This window comes from Aureobasidium pullulans, assembly GCF_000721785.1.
Source record: "Aureobasidium pullulans EXF-150 unplaced genomic scaffold scaffold_38, whole genome shotgun sequence".
NCBI classification, from domain to species: domain Eukaryota; kingdom Fungi; phylum Ascomycota; class Dothideomycetes; order Dothideales; family Saccotheciaceae; genus Aureobasidium; species Aureobasidium pullulans.
This window is the reverse complement of record NW_021941058.1, coordinates 147,172-171,239: the sequence shown is the minus strand read 5'-3', so window position 1 is coordinate 171,239 and position 24,068 is coordinate 147,172. Positions and strand designations below refer to the sequence as shown.

Genomic DNA, 24,068 nt, shown 5'->3' with positions numbered 1-24,068 from the left:
AGCCCTCGTGTTTCGCGGTCGTACATGATGATTGACCAGTTTGTGAGACATGGCCGGCACCAAGAAGATCTGCGGCATTCGACATATTCAGCGCCGTGGAGCGAATCAGCAGACGCTTTGACTTTGCGAGTCCCGGACGGAGAGCGGTGATGTTCGAGGCGTGGGTCCGAACTCGATAACATGTGCAGTTACCCAATGCTCGATGAATCTTGTGAAGACGGTCCGACTTGTTGCTGAGATACCCGCATGAGATTCTCCTTGACATTATTTGGAAGTCACGCTTCCACGATATCTGCAACGAGCTTGCCGTTTTGCAGAATGTCTGTCATCGACGACTCGAGCGAAGGGCTCCTTCCCAAAGAACAGTCGATGACAAGTGTGCAGCATAAGGATGCCAGAAATGATCTCCGGTTGAAGATCAAACTTCAGGAACCACTTTTCCAGGGATGTTGTGAGAATCCATTCATACTGCTTGCCAGTCCTTGCTTACGGCGACGCTTTCCAAAGACGCACCGTATGGAGTATTCCAAGTCCGCCGGCGCATGACCTGCTGCACATCATCAAAGCCAATCTTGTACGTCCCACAGAGGCCATTGCAAGACTCCCAGCTGTGGAGCTCTCGCTTTTCGACATTCTGATGAATGAGGTTGTTCCGAGATTCCAGTAGTGGTCAAAATGTGGCGGTCTTCATGACATCGGCGATACATGTCACAGTGGACCTTGCTTGCAACATCTTTGGCTAAGAAGTTGTCTGAAGAAAAGGCACTCACGGTTTTGTAAGGCCGAAGTGTGCGAAACAATAACTTGTGTTTTTTTGCATTTGCGACATGCGCAACTGCTCTTATGTTTTCGTAGACCGGGTCTCCATTTTTTTGACGCAACCATTCGTTTCGATGAAGGGCTTTTGCATGTAAATGCAAGGCTGGCAACATTGTGTGCTGGCAAGTACTCGGCTATCCCCAAAACTGTTTCGATTGGGAGATCGCCGAACTTTCGAAAACTTTTGACGGTCAATAGCGTACCTTTTGCAGCTTTCGGAGCACGACAAGGGTTTGAGAGGAGATACGAGACGAAGTGCGACAGAAGGAGCAACCATCCAGCCACGGACTTGATAGCTTCTTGAGACAGTGCCTGGAGCATTTTGATCAGACAATCCGCTGGTGTCGTTTTGTACAATGATACTGATATACAGTCAGGTTGGAATTCAAGATTGGTCGCAGCGTCTAACTTGCTCAATCGTCGTCATTATCAGAGGTTACCGAAGCCAAGCTGCCACAAACGGATGCAAGTTAACAAAATGCCGCCGAAAATGCACATTTGTATTGCACACGTCAAATTTTCATTGGAATTTGAGTCTCGGCAGTCTCTCGGTGGACAATACTGGTGCAGTGCAAGCGTTTGTGCAATCCCTCAGCAAGCCCCATGTCTGCATAACAACAAGCAATATGTCATAGCCAATCATCATATCCAGGTAATACTAAACAACAACAATTCTACAACCTTCCTCACCCCTCCACACACGTCGCTCTTTCCTCGCCAACCCCTCTTTCCCTGCTTCGAAGTCTTCGGTCTCGACTTCGCCGATTTCTTTGACTTCGAAGGTTGGCAAAGTGACTTCTTCCACCAGAGCACTGATGTCAAATTCACCGCTTACTAGTGGGCAGATGCCGAGTTCGAGAGTGACGGAACTATTGGGTGAGAGGGTAGGCGTACACTGCTGCAATGTGCCGCTGATGAGCAGGCGGCGAGAAATGTCAAGGCTTGTTTCCGAGTTGCTTTGATCCGCGAGTGTCGGTTGAAGACGTAGTAGTGCCTGGATGGTGCCATTGCTTCTGTTGTGGATTGTTGTTTGTAACGTCAGTAAACTCTCGGCTGTTACGACAAACTTGCTGCGGCCAGTCTGCTGCACTTCTTCGCTCTCTGTGGGTACGATGGTCATACGAATATCAATGTCTTGCAGACGTATGGTATCAATCATTTTCGGGCTCATCCTCAGACCACGGAGATCAATGTTGCCGTATCGGTCGGATCCCTTCTCTTCCCATGTACCGCGAAGGTATTTCAGTACTTCCTCTCTGAACCAAAACTGCTCTCTTGTGGCGCGTTCAAGATCTGCAGATACCGGTCCGTCGGCAGAAACTACAAACTGTCGTTGATTTTGCTGAGATAGGATGGGTATAGGAGCGTAAGGATTGGCAATGTGGAGGCGAGGCAGTAATAGCACGAGTCGCGCAATGTGACCTGGATGTACCACTTCATGAACCGTGTAGGCACGATTCCAGCTTTCATCAGCGGACGAAGAGCGCACTTGAACAGATACTGTGAGAGGGTTTGGCCATGAGTTGCGCAAGTCGAGAAGTAGCAGACAGTGCTCTTCATTGCTCGACTCCAAGCCGACGCGATCTAACAGCGTTCGGAATCGATCACTGCCCTTCTCTACCGGGTGCGATGGGGAGCGAGGTGTCTTTGGTCGTTGACCTTGCTCTTGCAGTCCTCGGTTCGTCCAAGCGTAATCAGCAGGAAAATTAGAGAAGTCTATGCGGTGAAGCTGTATGCTCGCATTGACAGTGATGTCAATGGGTACGGCGACTTGGCGGGTGAACGCCCGTCCCTCAACTTCTGCAAACGGCTTGCCCAAATGTGCATAATCAAACATCACTTTGGCAGCCGCAAGACCTGGTTTGCCAAGAACAGTTATCTCGAATGTTGCTTTCTCGCCTGGCGGGATCGTCATGTTTTGACCGCCACCAGAACGAATCCATGAGAACGTTGGATTGTTTGATAATTCAAGCTCAAGTCCATACATGTCCGGCTTGGTCAGCTCTTTGGCAGCCAAGGCAGTATGTATGGATGACGTGAGAGAATCATCGAAAGAGATGTGGAGGAAGTCGACGGCGATGTGTGCTGAGGTGTTTCGAAGAGTGATCTGGAAAGTCTTCTTTTGGCCTTCCAAAACCATCAAGGCGGATTCAGAAAGGTTGAGTTTGTCTAGTACGACATGTGGCTGAGCTTGAATAGCCACAGCAGATACTGTAGTTGGTTGAGGTAGGACTGGGTTTGATGAGCGACCTTTAGAGCTTCTTGCTCGTGTTGCGGATGCTGGGTCACGAGCCGACAGACCAAGTTCCTTCACCTTGCTGGGAAAGTCGGGCTTCCACGGCGACTGGTAGATTGGGAATACTTGGTCTTTGCAGCCGTACACATGGACAGAACATCCAAGAATCTTGATCTGGCCTTCGTCCTTGGCGCGTGCGGTGACCACAACATCCTGAAGTCGGGCAGGGCCCAAGGTAATGGGATGCTCGTCGACCTCGATAGCTGGACCATCTGTCACCAAAGATAGACGGTCAATCCTGACCTCGAAGCCATAAGGATTCTGCAGGGTGATGACCAGTTCTGCAGGTTCACCTACAACAACAATCTTATCTTCCGTCTTGTGTGTTTCCTTGACGAAAGGATTATATAGAAATGGCGATTTGCCAGGCTTGTTGCCGGAATCGAATAGTAGGTCAGACTTGTGTCGTTCACGCAGCTTCTCGTTGTTTGTATCATCGATCCATTGAACATCGCGAACTAGGAAGTCGTCCCAATACAAAGCTCGCACATCTGGCAAGCCGATTTTGTTGGCAGCGTTGATCGTTCGTGACATATTGGATATCAATCTGAGCTGTTCCTCAGTAACCAACGTTACGCGGCGGTTTTGCTCATGTGCAGTCATGGTACCCTGCGGACCAACAACTCGCAATAACAAAGCCGAGAAATGTACAACACCTGGAAGATCTGGCAACGCTTCGCAAAAGTCGATGCATGCTCTAAGTATGTCGATCTTGAGATTGATGCTGCCAAATGACTTGGTGCCTGCAGACTGAGCCGTCAAGGCAATCGTGGCATTGATGAGCACATCAACAGCATTCTCTTGGCCAGCGTCTGAGGCGCCTTTCGTCAAGTCAAGATGGTTGCGATCACGAGCACCATAAGTAGCATGCAGATCTCGTAGAAGATTGCCAAGACCTACTTGTTCGTCATTGGTCGCTGCAGATGGAATACCAGGTCCAAAGGCAGCAGACAGGCTCGCAGCGGGATGAATACCCATCTCAGCAGCACCAACCTTCCTGGCTTGGACAAGGGCTGGTACTAGTAACGTAATCATCTCTTTCACGATGACAGCCTTCTTCCGCTCAAGCCCAAGCATGGACAAGATTGAAACTATGCCTGACTGAATAGCTATTGTATCGGCGAGAGGAACGCCAGCACTTGGCGGTGGGTACGCACGAAGGGCCATATCAGCTATAGCATGTTTCGAAATGCCGCCAGAGAAGCCCGCGTTGACTTTAGGCTGGTACAGAGAGCGACTCGAGGTAGACGCGATCTTTTGCAAAACATTGGAGTCTAGTTCGCCACCTGCGTTTTGGAGGAAGGCCAGCAGCTTAGACATTCTCAAGACAGTCTCCGAATATGCAACAGGAGACATGGGCTCGCCAGCCAGTGTGTTCGTTCTCTCATAAATCGATATGATCATAGGCACCAGATCAGGTAGAAGTCTGGAAGCTCTCGAGGCGGCTTGTTTGGCGGCGGCAGGTTCCTGTTGACCAATGGGCGGCACGCCATCTCTGGTGATTGCAGAAGATATGAGTGAGGAAGATCTGTCGGGGCCAGAGTTGCAGATGGCAGGGATGGGAAAGTCGAAACCAGACCAGATGAGCAGTAGCATGCAGACGACAATACTCTCCAAGCCCTTGGCATACCACAGATAGTCTGTAGCAGTACGGGCCTTGTTTGTGTTCTCGACAAGCTCCCGCCATGCATCGTTCCAGCGTCCGGCCAGCATGTAGAGATTGCCAACAACGATACCAACTCTTGCCTTGCCCTTGTTCTTTGCTTTTTCTTGTGCGCTGGTCGAGCCGAATGCTTGAACCGACATGCGATCTCTATTCGCCATCTTACCGCTGTCAGACCTCGTGTGTGCTCCCATTTCATCGAAGTTCGTGGGTGGACCCCGTGAAGGATGCGTGTCGGAGGGCGAAAAGACAGCAGAGGGATCGGCGGGCGACTCTGGACGTGAAGCTAGCGACAATGAGCGATCGAGATGCGGACGAGAGTCGGACGGGCGGGCAGCAGCTCCTGGCGACTGGACACTGGGTAGAGCCTGGACGGCGGTCGCGTATGTTCCCATCTCTGACAGTAGTTTTGCCGAGATGTCGCACATGATGGTATTCATGGTGGTTGTCTTTGTAGCATGCGAGGGTGGTACGCAGATGGCTGAGTCCAGACTCCAGCTCTCTTGCTGCTCTGCTGTGCAGTCCATGACGAGCAGTTGTGAGACGAGTATCTTGGGGAACTGCTCGGCCAGTTTGTCTGCCACCTCTTGTAGTTCATCCTTGGGCGAAGACTCGTATTCTAGAGCATCTGCAATGCCCAGCACCATCATGGGCTCTCGGAACAAGTCAAAAGGGGCCAGTTGGGTATGCGACGGCGGTGCCATGGAGGTCGAGAAGTTGTATAGGAGCGAACCATTCGGAAAGGCCAGAGGCGAGAAGATGGTCTTGCTGGACCTGCCATCGGGGCTGATGTCTCCTAGTCGTACGCTGTCATGTTGGTGTAGTCGGTCCAGGAAGGTCATAAAGCGCTGCTTCTTGATGCGCCCGGCAGGAAGGACGAGCACCCGCACGCGCGCCGGCGCGATGGGTGAAAGAGGGTCGTTTGACATATCCTCATGACACGGTGCGTATTGCTATACCATGCTTGTTTGGCACGAGCACCAAGATGTAATAACAAAGGTACTTGACTGTTACCCTGAGCCAATCACCGCTTTCCCTGCCCGCTGCTCCTCCGGGGTTTTGTTAGCAAGCGCAATGTGCTTTCCTACTCAGCGTAGCTTTAGCCGTTTAGATAAGACCATGTTGGCGTGACTCAGTATGCTTTGACAGATGGAGCACGCCAGGTAGATTCACATATATTGACTGCTCCAGTCTGCTTGTCACGAGTTTCTGTGAGAAGATGATAGTTCTTTCTGCAACAGTCAGGCTGACATCGGGAGTTGTGCTCGATAGGAGACCCGTGACGCTCGTTATCGACTCCTTCCTCCACAACTTCTCCACATTCTCGAGTCTATCTCATACAAATCACTATGACACCCTCACGATAGCTATCGTATCGCCGACCACTAATTCTTCATTCGTATGCTGCAGCATGAGAATCATATTATCTAGAATCTTTATAGACCACACGTCAAGAGCGCTCCTCATCACGCCTCAGTCGCACGCCATCTGTTGAAACTTGCCTCCGCGAAACATCTTGCTCCATGAGGGAGCCGTGACCTGACCCGATCCCCTTATCATGGCTCTACTTCGAGGCCTTCGGGACCCGTACGAGAGGAACTTCCTGGCTGCCCCGAGACCCAGATTCAACAGAAAGTAGGTAAGCTTCCGTCCACTTGGTGCTCGCACTGTACGACTCGACGCCGACGGCAAGTCGCGTCAACGCGGCTAACGGCGGGGCATCGACCATGCCCAATTTCTATCCTACCAGCACGCTCTCTTAGCTATCATTCAAAAATGCCAATGCTAAGCAAGATATACAGCGCCTCATCAAAAGTCTCTATTCCAATATCCTTGGCCTCATCAAAATCAGAAAAGCCACAATATCATCTCAAAAATCTGCTTCGAGAAGTAGACGCCGATGACCCGGAAAAAGATCTCGTTCAACTTCAACAAAGGATATGTGACTCGATAGAGGATTTTCCGGTGCCTGATGTACTCAAAGTCTTTCGCGCTGCCGAGAAGCTTCTTCGTGAAGAAGAGCTTACAAAGACGGATCTTGGTCTAGAAATCATCGCGAAGCTCGCTTTCAAGCCAGAGTGTACGCCAGCAAATCGCCTACACTTCTTCTACACGCTATATCAAGATGGGACCACAAATCGCTATACCGATTTTCCCTCCTATCTTCTTGCGATACTGACCGACAACGGCCGCCAGCTCGAAGGATTTGAGCCATTGTTAACGGGCTTGATACCGGCGCTGCTCAACGAAGCAGATTCCGAGTTTGCTCTGAAAGATATCAAAAGGAGCGAAGCACGAGAATCTGGCTCGAATGTATCGACCTCACTTGACTTGGTTAATAATCTCGTCAAGTATAATGCCAGGTTCTTTCGCGACTCGGACATCACATCATTAGTCCAGGGAATGTTCAATCTACGGTATAGACTGGCTTTTGGCGATCCTGAAAAGATATGTGATATTCTGGGCACCTTGATCATCTACACCCACATTCCCAAACAGGCAGTACCGAACGCTACCAGGACCTTGTGTTTCATGAGAGGAAGAAAAGGTCTCGAAGAGAAGACAAGCAAAACCTTTTCATATTTCATGAATACTCATCTGAAGGACGAGACAATCGAAAGTCTTCTTCAGAGATTCGAGGATGAGGACACCTGCCCTAAAGAGGCCACCGGAGCTGCTGAACTACTCAAATTGTCATTAGAGAATGTAACGACGCGCCACTCAATCGACTTGGACATCAACCGATTAATGGATGCACTTGCGAGAACGGTACCGGACGAGATCGCGTCGGCTTATGCTAGGCTACGTTTGGACCTCGTGAAGGTTCTTGTTGAGGACACAGAGATGCAACAGAAACTTCTTGCAGCACCCGACTGGATACATATACAAGAGGCAATTATTCGAAACGCCAAAGCCCCACTCGAGTCCCTCGCTGTGGGTCTGAACAGAGAGGATGGAAGTTTGGATCGTTTCATGAAGGATCGCGAGCATAGAAGAGAAACCGTTCGTGGCATCATATCCTGCTTGGAGCATCTGGAAGGCATCAGTCTTCAGCAGTCTAGAACACTACGAAGGATCGCGCTTTACGTGGCGCCGTGGTTGACGGAACAACAGTCGATGAAGCTAATCTCTGCTTACCAACCGTCTTCTTTCCGCATCTCGATTGGTAACTGGCTGGGCGAGATCAAGGAACTGGCTAACCACTTCATTTTCAACACATCATGTCATCTCACGCTTCGTCAGAAGGCTCTGAGGGTTATAAAGTCCGCATGGCGTACAGCTCAACAACTAGGCGAAGAAGAAGCGACCAATACATGTCGCGATCTCATGATGACCGCCCTGGACAATGAGACAAACTACGCTTTCAGGGGCAATTTGGTACATGTTTTGCTGTGCTTTACATTGGGCGTAACCGATGAGATCTTCTATCGAACTTTGGACGTGTTCGTCAAATCGGCTCGTACAGGTTGCTTCCATGAGCTTATCGAAATACCCTTCTTCGCTGAGCCTGAAGCCCATACGGAAACGAAGACCGACAACTCATCAAATCGACCACAAGACGAAGAGCTACCGTCAATTTTACCCGATGCTGGTCTGGTGGTCTTGTTAATGAGGAGCAGTGTTGATCAGCTTGAAAGATCGCGGAGAGTGTACTCTGAGATTCTTCAATTGATTGCCATCCCTGAGCGACCAGCCGAGTCCACTGTCATGTTGCTCCGAGGTCTCTTTCGCATCCGAAGTGATTTGGATCACAGAATTTTCTTCCTTGCAAACTCAGAGGGCGAAAGTCTTGCAAAAGTTCTTCACAGAAATGCCGACTCTCCTTTCTTGCAATCGCGCAGATCATCTCTACAGTCTGGTGTATCAATAATGCCACCCGTTTGGAAGTATGGCGACATTCACGGACTGCCCGAGAACCCTCCTTCGACAGTGAGCGCTGTACTGCGATCAGAATCGAAACCGGTAGATGGTGTTGACTGCAGTCTCGACATGAGATCGTGGCTTGAGACAATCATTCAGCTGTTGGATTCAGCAAGCTGTGATTGGGAAGTCTACAGCTACATCATCGTTCACGTCGGTCCTCAAGTCTCTAACCAGTCATTGTTTGCCGAGAACATTTACGAAATCAGATTGCTAAGGAACCTCGTCTGTAACAAGATACAGACTCAAACGATATTCAGGCCACCAGAAACCTCAAATCTACGACAAGGCGACGTGGCTTTGTGTCTGTATCACATTCTCACAACCTGTATCGGATACCATTGGCGCTTCCCCCGGAAAGAGAACGTTGATACCGTCACGACTCTTGTCAGAGGTTTAACGTTGTGGGATCGTACTACGATAGCTTGTGTCAATGCGCTGACATTGAGTTGTTACGAGTTGCCAGTTTCGTTGAGTCGAGATCTTGTACGTATCGTGGCGCAGATGTCCACCATCGTTACAAAGTCCGACTCAGCAATTCATGTGCTTGAATTCTTAGCCGGCTTGTCACGAATTGATGAGCTTGTCAATCAGTTTCACGGTGATGAGATCAAGACCGTCTTCGGTGTATGCTTCAGTTACATCGATTATGCCAGAGGTAAAAAGTTTGACGAACAAAACCGCTCACGGCAAGCGGGAGGGCCACCTACCAGGAACTCTTCGATCGTGGACAGCAACTACCGTCCATCTACCGAAGACATTCCACAGTACGTCTTTGCGCTCAGTTACCATGTCATCACTTTCTGGTTCCTCGCCTTGAGCAAAGAAGATCAGAAGAGACACTTTCCTTGGATGGAGCAGAGACTTTTGTCCCCCGACCAATCTGGACAGGTACTTGACGAAGCCATCGTCACTGTTGACCATATCTGGCGAGTCACAGTTGGCAAGGATGTCGTGAAACCACTCCCTCTGGAACTCGGTACGACGGAGTCATCAGCAGATCCGGTGACGCAAACATGGGTTTCAGAATTTTGTATTCTGACCATAAAGTGCCACCTCGACAACGGACTAGTCGAAGTGATCGAGCGAAGGAGTTCGGGCACCGATGAAAGCCATTTTGTCTACGCCGGCTCGGAACCACTATCCCCAGATCTCATCTACCAGGAAAGGTTTGCGACAGCCATCAACGGCAACTTCAAGAGCGATCTGGAGGTTGTCATCCTGCCTACAACCGATGCTACACGTCGTGCTCTTGGTATATTCGACCGTATATCACCAATCGATTTTTTCAAAGCTGGTGTCATCTACATTGGCGAGAATCAAACCCACGAACACGAAATTCTGGCGAATGTATCCGGCTCTCCAGATTATAATCTCTTTGTTGCAGGCCTTGGCGAGCGCGTGCCGTTGCAGAACAACCGCAACAACATGGCCGGCCTCGATACTAGCGAAGGCATATTCGACGGCCGAAGCACCCTCTGCCACAGCGATACAATCACCACCCTAAACTACCACGTCACAACCATGATGCCCACAAATCGCGAGATGGACCCTCAGTGCACGAGAAAGAAGTCACATATCGGAAACGACTATGTCAATATCATCTTCAACAACAGCGGGTTGGAGTTCGATTTCAATACCTTCCCGTCTCAGTTCAATTACGTATACATCGTTGTTGTGCCTGAAGCAAGACAAACATTCATCCAGACAAGAACACGTTCGCATAACACCGGCTGGTATGAAGACTCATGGTTCAAAGTCCGCGTCTTGACACGCCATGATTTCCCTGACATCTCATCAGCGGCAGAGACGGTGGTCGTATCCGGTGCGGCGTTGAGTTCTTATGTGAGAAACTTGGCACTTAATGCTGAAGAGTTCTGTCGAGTGTGGGGTAATAGGGGTATGGGCGAATTGCCTAGTACTTGGAGGAGTAGATTGCAGCAGATCAGGATGTTGAGGGAAAGAAACGTGCCAAAGAAGGAGGAGAAGACTTGATATGTGCCGCTCTCAGTGGAGGCCACCTTGAAACATACCAAAACTGTGCATTTCTGCAAGGCTATACGCGTGACAAATCAGCACACGGGAGGCCAGTTAAAAATATCCGAGACTTTCCCAACCTCCATCTTCTACATTCACAACCACTCCACTCTATCTTCCATGTAACAAAGAGGCAGCAGAAAACTCCACAAATTCTCTTCATCGTCATTGCCAATCGCCGGTATAATCTGCACCTGCCACAACAAAACCCCGTCAGCCATTACCGTTTTTCTTTCGAATACAATCTTTTTGCGGAAAAAAAAATAACTTGACTAGAATATCACCGTACCTTTCCAATCAGCTTTCCTGAAAAAGGCCTCCTTCAAACCGCGTCATGTCACTGCCACACCCACCATAAAACCCAACATATAATCGCCAGTGTGAGGTTTACGAATTCGAACTTGTGCCATTCCTCATAGGACTTGTTGAACAGATGACCCTTTGCCAGCCATTCGGGCTGTATGACTTCATCACCGAGACTTCCAACAACATCATCCATCATTTGTTCAGAAATCATCATCACAGCACCGGTGCTCAGTTTATCCTTCCACAGATTTGAAGAGTGGTATTCGAGGTCGAACAGGCATATGTATTGGAGTGTTCTCGTGCGGAGGTGGAAGTGGTGGGGTCCGCATAGGTGTTTTATATGTGGGGATTTATGATATCGTTTGCATGTTCGTGAGAACAGGGTTCGTTGTGCTGGGTTCAAGTGGTCGAGTATGCAGAGGATTATTTCGATGGGGAGGTTTTGTAATACTTTCTTGGTTCGGCGATGTAGAAGTTTTCTTAGGATGCGTGGTATGCGGTGAGTTAATGCTGTTGCCATTATCGGCAAGGAGTGTTGCGACGCTTGATAGAAAATAATACAATGTAGTTGGTTTCGAAATTGTTGTGATAAAGTGTGCTGTTATGGAAAGCTTTTTTGAGATGCAAGGTTGTGACATGGTGATTCCTTGATAGGGTGTTGAGGATTCCCGTAGAATACAAACTCAAATGCGTGCATTCGTATGTCAGCGCCAAACACAGGCTCAAAATCAGTGAAGCAACGTGGGCGGTCATGGGCTTTGCCGCCAGCGAACCCACCACTCTCAGTAATCTGCTTGCTCCTTCATCTGGTTGATTAAGATGCAGGATGCTTTCCAAATTCATGCGATCATCCAAAGAGAGCCAGATTCCGCTGATAAGACTACTACACTCTCGGTGGCCTGGCTGCCTGAAAACCAATTTCCAAACTATCGAAAGGCAAGATGCTTCTGAGATACATGCGAGAGTGTCATGAAGCAACTGGATACCGGTAATCAAAATACACCAAGCGCTATCTCAGCGAACCCGGCGCCTGTTGATGTCGTTGTCAAACTGCATAATACTTTCCAGATCGTTGAAAATGCCCAGTAGAGTGCGAGACCTCTCATAATCACACTAGGATTGAGCTTCCGTAATGCTTCGTGCTAGCAGATCTTTATTCCTTGTCGCACGACCAGATTTTTAGTCCGATACGAAGATGTATCTTTCCTAGTTTGGATCAAAATTTCAGGACTACTCGTGACCAGACTCGTCGAACGGATCGTTTGAAGAGTACACAATCCTGTGTGCAGATTTCAAGTGTTTCAGGCAGACAGGGAGCGTTAGCCACTTATCGTGACTATAGTCTTCACTGGGCGAGATCATACGCACCTGCATAGCTATCAGAAAGCAACTTTTAAGTTTTGATGATCATGATGCATTGTCCATACCTTTCTACCACTTTTCAAAACGACTTTTTTCACACGCGTTATTTTCTGCCACGCGACCACCAGCACCCAGCCCAGAGAAGACAACAGAAACGGCAACACCGTATAAATGAACACAGGGTCTCTGAGTAGCGACTTCTCGAAATTGGGATACCGCACGTCCAGGAGGAAGCTTCGAGCCAGACAGGCCGGCTGCAACAGTCGTTTGCTCATAGTCATGGCGATGGCATCTAGCATAGCTTCAGGGAAAACAAGCATACTGCCGTCGAGTAACTTTGTTTGCCAGTCGATTTTTCTGCCGAGTATCGCCCAGCGGCCTGGTGAGCACCACTCGCAGCCGTAAATCCTAATCAACTGGAGTGTCCTTGTCTTGACGCCGAAACAATCACCGCAGGAGTGCTTGATAATCGGATCTGCTCGGAAGGCTTTGCATGTGTATGCGAAGAGGGTACGATCGACGGGGTCCAGAAAATCCAGGATCCAGAGTATGACATCGATGGGCAGATCTTGAATTCGCACTGGAAGTTTGGTTTTTCGTCGACGATGGAGCAAGACTTGCTTCAGGATATATGGTAAACGAAGTTTACAATTCGTCATGGTGATTTGAGACTCGGTCCAGGTATCAAGGTATGCGTCGCCTAGCGAAGTTATATAGGTTGACGTAGACAAGCGAAGAAAATTTTAAGACGGCCCTTGCGACGAGCGTTGCTGCAAAGAAAACCGTGTGTGGGTAGTGAAATGACGCATTGAGTTGTTTTTAGAGACCGCTAAGTAGCAGCAACTGAGCAAGATAGATAAGAATGATGAGGTAACGTACAACTTCGAAATTCGAAGGTGCCGATATCGAAAGTCGACCATGGGGTTGAGACTCTTTCATGTTCATTTTGTGGTTCCTCGAGATGCTGGTTCGTGATGGGTGGTGAAAGAGCGAGACTGCGGACAACAGTGGATTGTCGAGAATTGGCGCCTTCCTTGAAGTTCGAACTTCTAAGTCTTCCCCTGCCAAGGCTTAACGCGTATATAGCTGAAGGATTGCAGAGTTTCTTCCATGTCTAGTACAGCTCCGGTGAGAGTGCGTCCAAAAAGTCATAAAGGTTTACAGCCCCGCTACTTCTTATCTTTATCTTCACTCCCCTATCCCTCTTTCCTTCCCGTTCCACGCAGAATGGCAAAAAGCTTTCGCACTTTCAATGAGCTTCCGCTGGAATTAGTCCTCGACATCGCCGAGCACTTACCAGCACACAACGTCGCTAGTCTTGCGTTGACATGCAAGTCTCTCTATGAGAACAAAGACCTGAGCTCGCTTTGGAGACCTAGCTTGTGCGAATCAGGATGGCCTGCCAACTGCGATGCGCACCCACTTGTGTTCAACCACGAACAACTGTTTTTGCAAGCTCTCTTGGGGAAAGACAGTCCTGATGAACAAAATAATTACTTGCAAACCAATGCTCTTCGGTGGCCTAGCTGGAACCACAACCTCACCCTCGACGAACTGTATCACATCATGCGTCCATTAGACTGGAAGAAAGTGTATGGAGCGCCGTTGGAAAGCATCGCTGTACACACTGATTGGGAGCAGGTGAAATAATCTGTAGAAAGTTCAGCGCAAACTCAATGTCCCAGGCCCATTGCTATGCTGAGCGGCAATGTGAAGTCCGCGATCAGTAATATCTCCGACTGGTCGCCGTCGTTTTTTACGTGTACTGGGGACCTCGGATATAATCGCTGGACATCTCAGGCGATGCCAACGTCATTGCTAGTTCTTTCTGAAGTTTCTCTCTGTTTCGTAGCTTCTGATGAGACAATATCGCGCAGCGTGATGTTGTTCAAAGTATTCCAAAAACTTCTTGCACGACCCAATAGCGCATCATGCTTCTCGTCAGCATCATGGCAGTTTCTTCAGATCCGAAGCTATACTCACTGGAGTTAGCTCTGGCTTTTTTGACGTCTTCATCATGGATCGAGAATGCTCGTGGTCGATGTCTCTGTTCGCATGTCTCTTGTAACGCCGATATGACAGTGCCCATGTCATACCCAAGACCTGCGCACCTTTCCCAAAACTGCAAGGTTTGGTTGAGAAGTCGTGCAGATTGTCCATGTTGATTGCCTGGGCTAACAATGGAGTGAGCAATGCAGTACAGCAAGCAGCCACTTTTCGCTTTGTCAGGGCATTGCAGAAGCGCCATGAAAATCATCTCAACAACTGATAGCGCTGGCCTGTACGATACGACCGGAGGGAAATCCAAGACTTGGTGGTTGCGCGACGAGCCGTCTCAAAAGTACATAATAGCGCAATCAAGCAGTGACTGTCACACCAGAAATGCAGGCTCCCGAGACGTGATACCAGATCTTCGAGCTTTACCTGGTTATGAGGAGCGGTGTTCTGCGGGAGGCTCTGTAGACATCCGTTCCCACCTGTAACAGAACGATAGAGGAATCGTGTTGATACGATATACAGGGCCAGGTGGGTGGGTGTGAGTGGTACTCGGCGGTCGGGCCGCTCAGATTCAGCGCTCAGTCGGTTCGGTTTTGTTTGCAAAGCCTCCCCATACTCGTAAATTGTGCTTCTGTAACCTTGAAAACATTCACGGTCAGGAGTGACGGCTTCGGTGTTGTCGCATGAAGTGTGTTGTTTTAGCGATGGGAACGGCAGTTGGAAGCCGAGGTTGACTTCAAGCGCCCCTCCGACCAACTTCACGGGTCCTTGCCTGTCGGCTGGCGTCCAATGCTCCGAGGCCAAGTATAAAACTTTCCAGACGATCTGCGTCAGCACCCGACTACAGTGGGCATGAGACTGTGATGTTGCACGAGCTGCACGCCATCAGTTCAACATTGGCTTTTTCTGCACAACCTCTTAACGGGTGACTGCGGAAACCCGAAAACTTGACCCCCTTGGGATCGTCTACGCAGGAACGCTGCATCTTATCCCGCTTGGCACATATAATGTTCCTGACAGTGTGGATATTTGGTGCTGGGATACTGCGGCTCGCTGGATGTGAGAGATCGTCTTCGATGAACCAAAACTCGATAGACTGGCGGTACGATGGCGTTCTTGCCTGGCATAGCGTGTGCGTGCATGGTAGAGAGGGCAAGGACGGGAAGATGATGTGTCGCATGGCATGGCCACAGTCATATATATTCCCAATAGACCTCACAGCCCCATTACCCTTCTTCCCGTGTTACACTCTTCGGCTTTCTGTTATCTGCCGTTTTCAAGGGCTCCCCGCATCTTTTCTTTGTTCACCACACTCTCGTGCTGGTATCAGAGCGCCATGGCAGAAGCTCTAACAGTGCCTCTTCCTTTGGCCGACGAGAAGGCTCGGAAGTCGTCCCTGGAGCAGTCTCAGAATGATTCACTGGAATCCATTGAGAGGATCAGAGAGGTCGATCCTGATATCGAGAGAAGAGTCGTACGCAAGTGTGACTGGTGGGTTGTGCCTGCTCCAACTGTTATGTTCATGCTGTCTTTCATCGATCGGTAAGCCTAATTTATTCGACTCTGCAGAGGATTCAGGACTGACGATATGAGCTCAGAGTCAACATCGCGAATGCCAAGATTGAGGGTATGTTGACCGACCTTCACATGGTCAAACACGACTACAACATCGCCTTGTTCATCGTCTTCATTCCATTCATCCTCTGCGAGACTCCTAGCAACATGATCTTGAAGCGCATCACTCCACGCGTTTGGCTGAGCTTCTTGCTGTTCGGCTGCGGGCTCATGGCCATTTGTCAAGGCGTGACAGGATCTTTCGGTGGTCTGGTCGCATGTCGGTTTGTTCTTGGTATCTTCGAAGCTGGCATTTCTCCGGGAAGTATACTCCTCATCACCATGTACTACCGTCGCGAAGAGCTGCCTCGCAGAATCTGCTGGTGGTATATGTCGGGCACCATAGCAGGAGCTTTCGGCGGTCTGCTCGCATACGCTTTGGCAAACATGTAAGCAGCCACAAGCTTATTGTGTACTTATGCTGATGAGCACAGGAGCGGAGTCAGAGGATACAGCGGATGGAGATGGTCAGTCGATTGTCTTTTACTTCCTGACAAGAGCTGACAAGCTGTGTAGGATCTTCATCATCGAAGGATGTGTTACCGTAGTCATGAGCATAGTCATGTACTGGTGGCTTGCAGACTGGCCAGCGGACTGCCGCTTCTTGACTCCGGACGAGCATAAAGTGCTCATGTGGCGCCTCATGGACGACAGCGAAGGCGACGCCAAGATGAATCGCGTGAACTGGTCCAGGTGTGCGAGAGATTGGAAAGTCTGGGTTGCGTAAGTCTTCGCATCTTGGGTCTGCTCAAAGTCACTGACGTTTGCGAACAGCACTGTCATGTACTTCGGTATCGTAGCTCTTAACTACTCAACCAACAACTTCAACCCGACTCTTCTGAAGGAGCTTGGCTACACATCTGCAGCAGCTCAGGTCAGTAATGTTAGCAGTATTCGCAGACCGAGTGCTGACAAAACCAGATCCACTCTATCCCTCTGTATGTTGTCGCCAGTGCCTTCTGTCTTGGCTCGTGTTATCTATCGACATACGTGAATAACAGGTTCTGGCCATTGCAGTCCGGGGTGCTCCTCGGCAGCGTTGGCTTCGTTATCCTTCTTGCTCAAAGATCACCTGCGATTGGGCCTCACATCGCGTACATGGCGCTCTTCTTCATCACCAGTGCAGGCTACATTGTTCAGCCAATGGTCGTGTCATGGGTCATGAACAACGCCTCTGGGCATTACAAAAGGGCGTTCACCTCAGGCACCATGATCGGCCTGGGAAATGCTGGCGGGCTGGTATCGAGCAATGTCTTCTTCCAGGAAGAGTCGCCTTACTACCAGACTGGATATGGCACGTCGTTGGCATTGCTGATTTTGACGTCTGTCGCGGCGGTAGTCTTCTATGTCGGGCTCAAGAGGGAAAATGCGAAAAGAGACGCTGGCGAGCGTGACCACCGTCTACAGCTGGCAGATGCTGACAATCTTGGGGATGACCATCCTTCTTTCCGCTTCAGCTTCTGAGAATGACGAAGATTTCGAAAGTTGGGAGATACAAGCTCCAAGGCTTCCTGTAGAGAAGAGTCTCTGTCGCAAGGCGGAAGTTCACGAGACACGATCAGCGTTCATGTTGGGTCTTTCTTTCTGGCGCAATAGGACATAGGTATTTTGTTCGAGAATCGAAACTCGTTACACAATTTGCTGAATGCATTGCTTTGGAAGACAATAGTGGGAGAGGTTGGGAGTAGCGCGTAGAAGAGGCTGGTGATTGACATCACCGTCTAATGGTCCGTGCAGAAACACCTCACCTTTGGTCGCGCTTCACGCGCCTTTCTTCTTTCTCCTTTCAAACTTCATTTCACATTCCCCAAGTGATGATTGCGACCAGAGATACCGCCGTCACTACGGTCTGGTCTGTGGATTGATAGTCGATGGAGCCAGAGTACCTGAGATTCAGGCAAACGAGGAGAACACGAGACCGTCTCAAAACCGCTTGGTTACAGTGGCCATCATCAGTAGTATTTGCATAGGTATGTTCTCCTACATTGGCTACGGTACCTCTCTTCGCCTTGATTCGAAACGTAGGGGCTTTGAGGCTTGCCAGAGAGTATCGCTCCTGCCTGCCTCAGATGATCATACCCCTCGTCCTGATTGCCGGCAGGACGCAGCTTCCCGAGTGCCATCAAATCTGTGACACCCAATCGTTCGTCCCGTCGGAGTAGGCGTTTGTGAAATTGGGCTTGTTGAAGGAACTACTGGCTGTCCTCGAGTGATTGCTTGCGTCGAGGACTTCACTTTAGCTGTGAAAGTTCCTATTGTCGTTTGTAAGATTCTTCAATGTCAGTCACTGCGAGTCGTCATTGTTTGCAGCGCCTTCTCGACTCGACATGACCTCGTTGCTTCCCTAAAAGTTCTCAAATTACTCGAATCTCTCTTTCTATCTGCGCATACTATTTCTCGACACTCTGTAAAACCAAGCCAAAAGAGACTGGTTCGCGCCTGCCGCAATGGCCCCAATTCAGTCTTTGGACCTCTGGTCAAATCTCATCACCCGCACTGCTAGCGTACACCACACTCGAGTGCCTCTTATCCAAGGCGTTGCCATTGGCCTCGTTTCGCTGGCATTTGTCATCTGCACATTGCGCCTCGCCATCCGCTTGAGCAGACACACCACAAGCTATGAAGATGGTTTCATCGCATTCGCCATGGTAGGTTTGCATACATCACCAAAAAATTCTCTTGCTGACACTTTCGAAGCTCTTCTCGGTCTTGGAAAGCGCAGTTGCCTATCTGTGTATGTCAACATCATTTTTTTCGAGTCGACTTCCTCTAATTTCCCAAAAGCAGCTCAAAATGGCTACGGAGCTCTTGTGTCTACTCTATCCGATAAACAGCTAGCTAGAGCTCTCATGGTATGCCTTTCCCTCACAATGAATGATCGTATTGCTAACATCAACAGTGGTTCTGGTGGGCTCAAGTAATGTACAAACTCACCATCTGGCCTACTAAGCTCTCGATCCTCTTCCTCTACCTCCGCGTCTTCGGTGACACACCCAACGTCACTTCGTTTGGTGTTAATTTCCGCAAATTTGTGTACGGACTTATGGCCTTCTCCGCCGTCTTCTGTGTCATCACACTGATCGTCAACGTTCTCACATGCATTCCTGTCAAGCACTACTGGGACAAGAATTCTTCTGGCCATTGTGGCGTCGACCCCTTCAGCTGGTGGCTGTCACAGTCTCTTCTCAACACCATATCTGATATACTGATTCTTGTCTTGCCTATGCCGCTTGTCAAGAATCTGCTTCAGATCCCGGCCCGTCAGAAGCTCGGTCTTTGCTTGGTCTTTGGACTCGGCGGCTTGTAAGTTACTATCCCTCCTTCATTCTCCCAGCTCTAACACAGTGTAGTGTGGTCATTGTGACTATTATGCGTATCACGACTTTCAAGTCAGGAGGCTTGGGCGATGACATAACTTGTAAGTTTCCACTTCTCAGGCCTTCCAGAAAAGACACTCGAGCAAGGTGCTGACTACAACACAGATGACGGTGCTGTCACGCTATGCTGGACTCTAGTCGAAACCAACGTGGCCATCATCTGCGCCTGTTTGCCGCTGCTTCGCCCATTCATCGCTCGCATGATTCCTGGATTCTGTGGCCGCTCTGGTCTTCGCAGCACCAACAGCTACCCCATGGTCCAGCCCACCACAACAGACGATGCTACTGGCAAGCCACGCAGCAGCCATGTCCCCGAAAGAATGCGCCCTCGCTCATGGGTTGGCATTGAGACGGTCATAGGTCATGGCTCGGAGCAAACCTCTGGTGTCGGCATCCACAAGCAGATGGATGTTGACATAACCACGGAGGCTGTGAGCATCTGCGGCACCGATTCTCTGCGCCGCCTCACCTGTCAACATGACGAAGTCACGATCAACGATTCCAGAGACTCAGAGTCTACGACTGAACGCAAATAGAATATGTCTGACATGAAGCTCGACAGGGTTGGAAGATGGCTGTTCGCATGAATTTGGGTGGTAGTTACTAAATCGAGCAAACGGATCTTTTTCACTTTCTCCCCTCATCTCGCCATTCCCACATGCATTCGTGAATTCAGTCGAGACTCAGCGCGACATGAACGCACATGTCAGGGTTGTATGTTCAACAATGCTTGCAGCGATTGGTGATGGTATAACTGCTCAGCAACACATATTCAGCTGCACATAATGTGTGCATTCCATGCTTTGATGACAGGGTTTACTGCTGGTTGATGCTCAGGCAAGCATTAAGCTCTAACGTCGCTCCCGTGGCAAAAATGTGGTTTTGGAATGTGTTATGTGAAATACGGGATGTTAATGCATTGATGGTTGTGGAAATTCTGGACAAGCTGGTCTGAAAAGCATTATACTGCTATAACGCGTCGACCACCTTCCACATCCACTCAACTTATATGACAGACATTAGATAAATATCTCAGATACGAGATATACATTTAACTATAGAACAAAAGTACGTTGCCGTGGAGTTATGCTGCCGGGCACCTCGTAAAGGCTTGTTTTGGGTGTGACCCTGTCGTGAAGCTTTTCCACGGAGGCCAGATCACGACGTATCTCTTTCTTGGTGTCTCTCTTCAATTCAACACCATGTGTATTCAAATCAGCAGGAGCCCGGGCACATATCGAACCATGCGATGCTTCGCAGGCAGCTGCTATCCTGGAAGATGGATATGATGAGATTCACAAAGTCACTGCGGGGAAGGTAGACGGTGGAAGGAGGGAAGACAAGGGAAGAAACCGTTGTAGAGGCCTTTCACGACAATTGTTCTCTTGGTCAGCGACGGAAGATCTTACTTCGACCTCTGCGTTGTACAATATCGAACAACAAGGGGATCTGCGGCAATAGAAGAGTTTATAGATGATCTGATAGAGAAACAAAGGTAGATAAAAATAGCTGCCAACTGGCCTCGAATGTTGAGCGCGGGCGGACAACCCCTGGGCTTGGCAGCGGGAACGCGTCGCTCCCGAACTTGGGAGTGGGAGCTTCTTTGGAGAGGAAAGTGGCCGTTCCATCAGCTCCACGCTGGCATCTTGAAAGGGGTGCATTCTCGTTCTCGTTTCCCTAGGATCGATCCTTTAGAGACGTTTCTCCCTCTTCCTTTCTTCTTCAACTTGTTGTAATCCTTTCTTCCTTTTCGTCCACCCGACGACTTTGGCCCCCTTCTTAATTTTTGTTGCTTCTTTTCCGTTGCTTGTGCCGATTCGAGCTCCAGCTAGCTTGAGTAGGCGCTTCTGAAAAAGCAGGGCCAAGCACATACGCCCAAACAGGCCGACTTTCTGATATCGAAACCGCCACGTTTCCTCATCCAACATGGCTGCGACAAATCAAGGATTCGCAACAGGCGCAGACCGCGATGCCGCGGAGTTGAGAAGAAGAGCAGGCGCTCCCGCACAGAATGGCGCTGTCCAACAGCAGCCCATCATTGATGACAAGAAGAAGCAGCAGGTAAGCAGAGCTCCTCCAGATTGACCATGCATGGACTGACGCACATCCTCCAGGCTAAGAGCATTGTAAATGTCATCGACGACTGGGAGCCCATCTTCGCACCCATCATCTTCACTGCACTCGCCTTCTTCACCCGTCTTTGGAAGATCGGTCTTTCGCCCATTGTCACCTGGGACGAAGCGCATTTCGGCAAGTTCGGCTCGCACTACCTGCAGCGCGAGTTTTACTTCGATGTCCACCCTCCGCTGGGAAAGATGCTGGTTGGCCTTTCGGGCTACCTGGCCGGATACAATGGCACCTTCGAGTTCAAGTCCGGTGATACTTATCCCGAGGAGATCAACTACGTCTTTATGCGCCAGTTCAACGCAGCTTTCGGAGCTCTGTGCATTCCTTTGGCATACTACACGGCTAAGGAGCTCAACTTCCGCAAGACCACTGCCTGGTTCGTCACCCTGATGGTTCTGTTCGAGAACTCGTACGCCACCATCAGTCGCTTCATTCTTCTCGACTCTATGCTTCTCTTCTTCACCTTCACCACCGTTCTCTGCTGGGCCCGTTTCCACAGACTCCAAAGGCAGCCTTTCTCTGCCCAGTGGCTTCTCTGGCTTACGCTCAGCGGTCTCTCGATCGGCTGTGTGTGCAGTGTCAAGTGGGTCGGTATGTTCGGAACTGCTTTGGTTGGTCTTTACACAATTGAGGACCTGTGGAACAAGTTCGGTGACCTCAGAATGCCCAAGGTATGTTGCAACATTCTGGTTACGAAAAGGCTGATCCGCTGACATATTTTACAGACTGAGCTCGCTGCTCACGTTGGCTTCCGCGTCGTCGGCCTGATCGTCATCCCCATGATCGTCTACATGTTCTCCTTCTACATGCACTTCCTGATCCTCGAGAACAGCGGACCAGGCGATGCTCAGATGAGCTCTCTCTTCCAGGCCAACCTTAAGGGTACTGAGGTCGGAGTTGACAGCCCTCTCGAGGTTGCTCTTGGCTCTCGTGCCACACTCAAGAACATGGGATACGGTGGTGGTCTTCTGCACTCGCATATTCAGACATTCCCCGAGGGCTCGCAACAGCAGCAAATCACTTGCTACCACCACAAGGATGCCAACAACGACTGGTTCTTCTACCCCAACCGTCACGAGCCCGAGTTCGATGCCGACGCTCCTCTTAAGTATGTTGGCAACGGCGATGTCATTCGTCTGATCCACGCCCAAACTGGCCGTAACCTGCACTCGCACTCTATCGCCGCTCCCGTCACCAAGGCCGACTACGAAGTTTCTTGCTACGGCAACACCACCGTCGGCGACACCAAGGACCACTGGGTTGTCGAGGTTGTCAACGACGCTTCTTCGCGCGATTACTCCAAGATCCGCACTCTGACTACCGCCTTCCGTCTCAGACACATCGACCTCAACTGCTACCTCCGCGCTGGCAACGTCAACCTGCCTCAGTGGGGTTTCAAGCAGATTGAGACCACCTGTGTCAAAGAGAACCACCCTCGCGATGTCTACACCCACTGGAACGTCGAGTCTCACTGGAACGAGAAGCTTCCCGCTGCCGACACTGGCGCCTACAAATCTCCTTTCCTTCGTGACTTCATCCACCTGAACGTCGCCATGATGACTTCTAACAACGCCCTTGTCCCTGATCCGGACAAGCAGGACGACCTTGCCTCTGCTCCTTGGCAGTGGCCTCTTCTCAATGTTGGTCTCCGCATGTGCGGCTGGGACGACCACATTGTCAAGTACTTCCTTCTTGGTAACCCCTTCGTCTACTGGGCCAGTACCGCTTCTATTCCTGCTTTCGGTCTTCTTTTCGCCTACTACCTCGTTCGCTGGCAGCGTGGCTACAACGAGCTCTCGCAAAAGGACATGGACCAGATTCACTACGCTGGTATTTACCCTGTTATTGGTTGGGTTCTTCACTACGCACCTTTCATGGCCATGGGTCGTGTTACCTACGTCCACCACTACTACCCTGCTCTTTACTTTGCCATCCTCTGTCTCGCCTTCTGCACCGACTGGGTTACCAGCCGCCTCCCTCGCGCCATCCAGTACAGCGTCTACGCTGTTCTCTACACTGTCGTCATTGGTCTGTTCTGGACATTCAGAGCCATCACCTTCGGTATGGAGGGAAGCCACACTCAATGGGCTCACCTCAAGTGGCTTGACTCATGGCGTATGACCGATTAGAGAATAGCCAGATGGGATGAGTAGCTTTGCAATGACGAAGTCAGTACATTCGCGAAGAATAAAAAGGAGTACGGAAAACCGAATTTGTCTGGTCTCAAAGAAACGCGTAAAGATTTCATGGACTTGTGCAGCGAAAGGGGGGATGACTAAACATTTTCCTTGGTATAATTCTCCTTCTACAAGTCAAACGGAATATTTTTCCTTTTTCCTTCTGCTTTCCCCTCTTTTTGTGCGTGAGCCGTGAGCCCTACGAACTACGTGACCGAATCAACAAAGTCCAGACCATGACGTAGGAGATATGCTCTTAGGAGATGGACTGGCGTAACGTCTCGAAATCGTGCAACTCGACAACAAGCATGAGGTGCATTTTGGTGCTGCTCTCAAGAGCAGGCCTCAGTGGACATCTGTCTGCCAAAAGA

At 49.9% G+C, this 24,068-nt stretch overlaps 7 protein-coding genes across 7 annotated transcripts; 5 read left to right on the top strand and 2 right to left on the bottom strand.

Moving 5' to 3' along the window:
• Positions 1-1,308: 1,308 nt before the first annotated feature.
• M438DRAFT_155224 (hypercellular protein-like protein HypA) lies at positions 1,309-5,796 on the bottom strand. Its single transcript, XM_029899001.1, has one exon. The coding sequence runs from the start codon at positions 5,705-5,707 to the stop codon at positions 1,478-1,480; it is 4,230 nt and encodes a 1,409-aa protein (XP_029755203.1). The 5' UTR covers positions 5,708-5,796; the 3' UTR covers positions 1,309-1,477.
• Positions 5,797-6,336: 540 nt separating this feature from the next.
• Positions 6,337-10,694, top strand: M438DRAFT_284554 (uncharacterized protein; the record flags this gene model as incomplete). The annotated part of the gene is made up of 2 exons (XM_029901466.1): positions 6,337-6,413; positions 6,581-10,694. 2 exons carry the CDS (start codon positions 6,337-6,339, stop codon positions 10,692-10,694), a joined length of 4,191 nt encoding a protein of 1,396 aa, XP_029755202.1.
• A 1,578-nt stretch (positions 10,695-12,272) lies between these two features.
• Positions 12,273-13,063, bottom strand: M438DRAFT_360072 (uncharacterized protein; the record flags this gene model as incomplete). Its single annotated transcript, XM_029907402.1, has 2 exons — positions 12,273-12,410; positions 12,470-13,063. 2 exons carry the CDS (start codon positions 13,061-13,063, stop codon positions 12,273-12,275), a joined length of 732 nt encoding a protein of 243 aa, XP_029755201.1.
• Positions 13,064-13,288: 225 nt separating this feature from the next.
• Positions 13,289-14,173, top strand: M438DRAFT_155150 (uncharacterized protein). Its single transcript, XM_029899000.1, has one exon. It carries the CDS (start codon positions 13,515-13,517, stop codon positions 14,052-14,054), a length of 540 nt encoding a protein of 179 aa, XP_029755200.1. The 5' UTR covers positions 13,289-13,514; the 3' UTR covers positions 14,055-14,173.
• A 1,565-nt stretch (positions 14,174-15,738) lies between these two features.
• M438DRAFT_284584 (MFS general substrate transporter) lies at positions 15,739-17,480 on the top strand (the record flags this gene model as incomplete). The annotated part of the gene is made up of 6 exons (XM_029901468.1): positions 15,739-15,944; positions 16,001-16,405; positions 16,451-16,483; positions 16,533-16,739; positions 16,791-16,890; positions 16,938-17,480. 6 exons carry the CDS (start codon positions 15,739-15,741, stop codon positions 17,478-17,480), a joined length of 1,494 nt encoding a protein of 497 aa, XP_029755199.1.
• A 983-nt stretch (positions 17,481-18,463) lies between these two features.
• On the top strand, positions 18,464-19,929 carry M438DRAFT_360070 (uncharacterized protein; the record flags this gene model as incomplete). Its single annotated transcript, XM_029907401.1, has 6 exons — positions 18,464-18,664; positions 18,714-18,750; positions 18,801-18,868; positions 18,916-19,319; positions 19,367-19,434; positions 19,499-19,929. The coding sequence occupies 6 exons, from the start codon at positions 18,464-18,466 to the stop codon at positions 19,927-19,929; spliced, it is 1,209 nt and encodes a 402-aa protein (XP_029755198.1).
• A 1,390-nt stretch (positions 19,930-21,319) lies between these two features.
• Positions 21,320-23,649, top strand: M438DRAFT_284670 (dolichyl phosphate-D-mannose:protein O-D-mannosyltransferas-like protein; the record flags this gene model as incomplete). The annotated part of the gene is made up of 3 exons (XM_029901476.1): positions 21,320-21,454; positions 21,508-22,191; positions 22,246-23,649. The coding sequence occupies 3 exons, from the start codon at positions 21,320-21,322 to the stop codon at positions 23,647-23,649; spliced, it is 2,223 nt and encodes a 740-aa protein (XP_029755197.1).
• Between the last annotated feature and the right edge of the window lie 419 nt (positions 23,650-24,068).

What these genes read in the sequence shown, in the direction of transcription:
- M438DRAFT_155150 (XM_029899000.1), top strand. Translation starts at nt 13,515, where the DNA reads ATGTCTAGTACAGCTCCGGTGAGAGTGCGTCCAAAAAGTCATAAAGGT.
- M438DRAFT_155224 (XM_029899001.1), bottom strand. Translation starts at nt 5,707, where the DNA reads ATGTCAAACGACCCTCTTTCACCCATCGCGCCGGCGCGCGTGCGGGTG.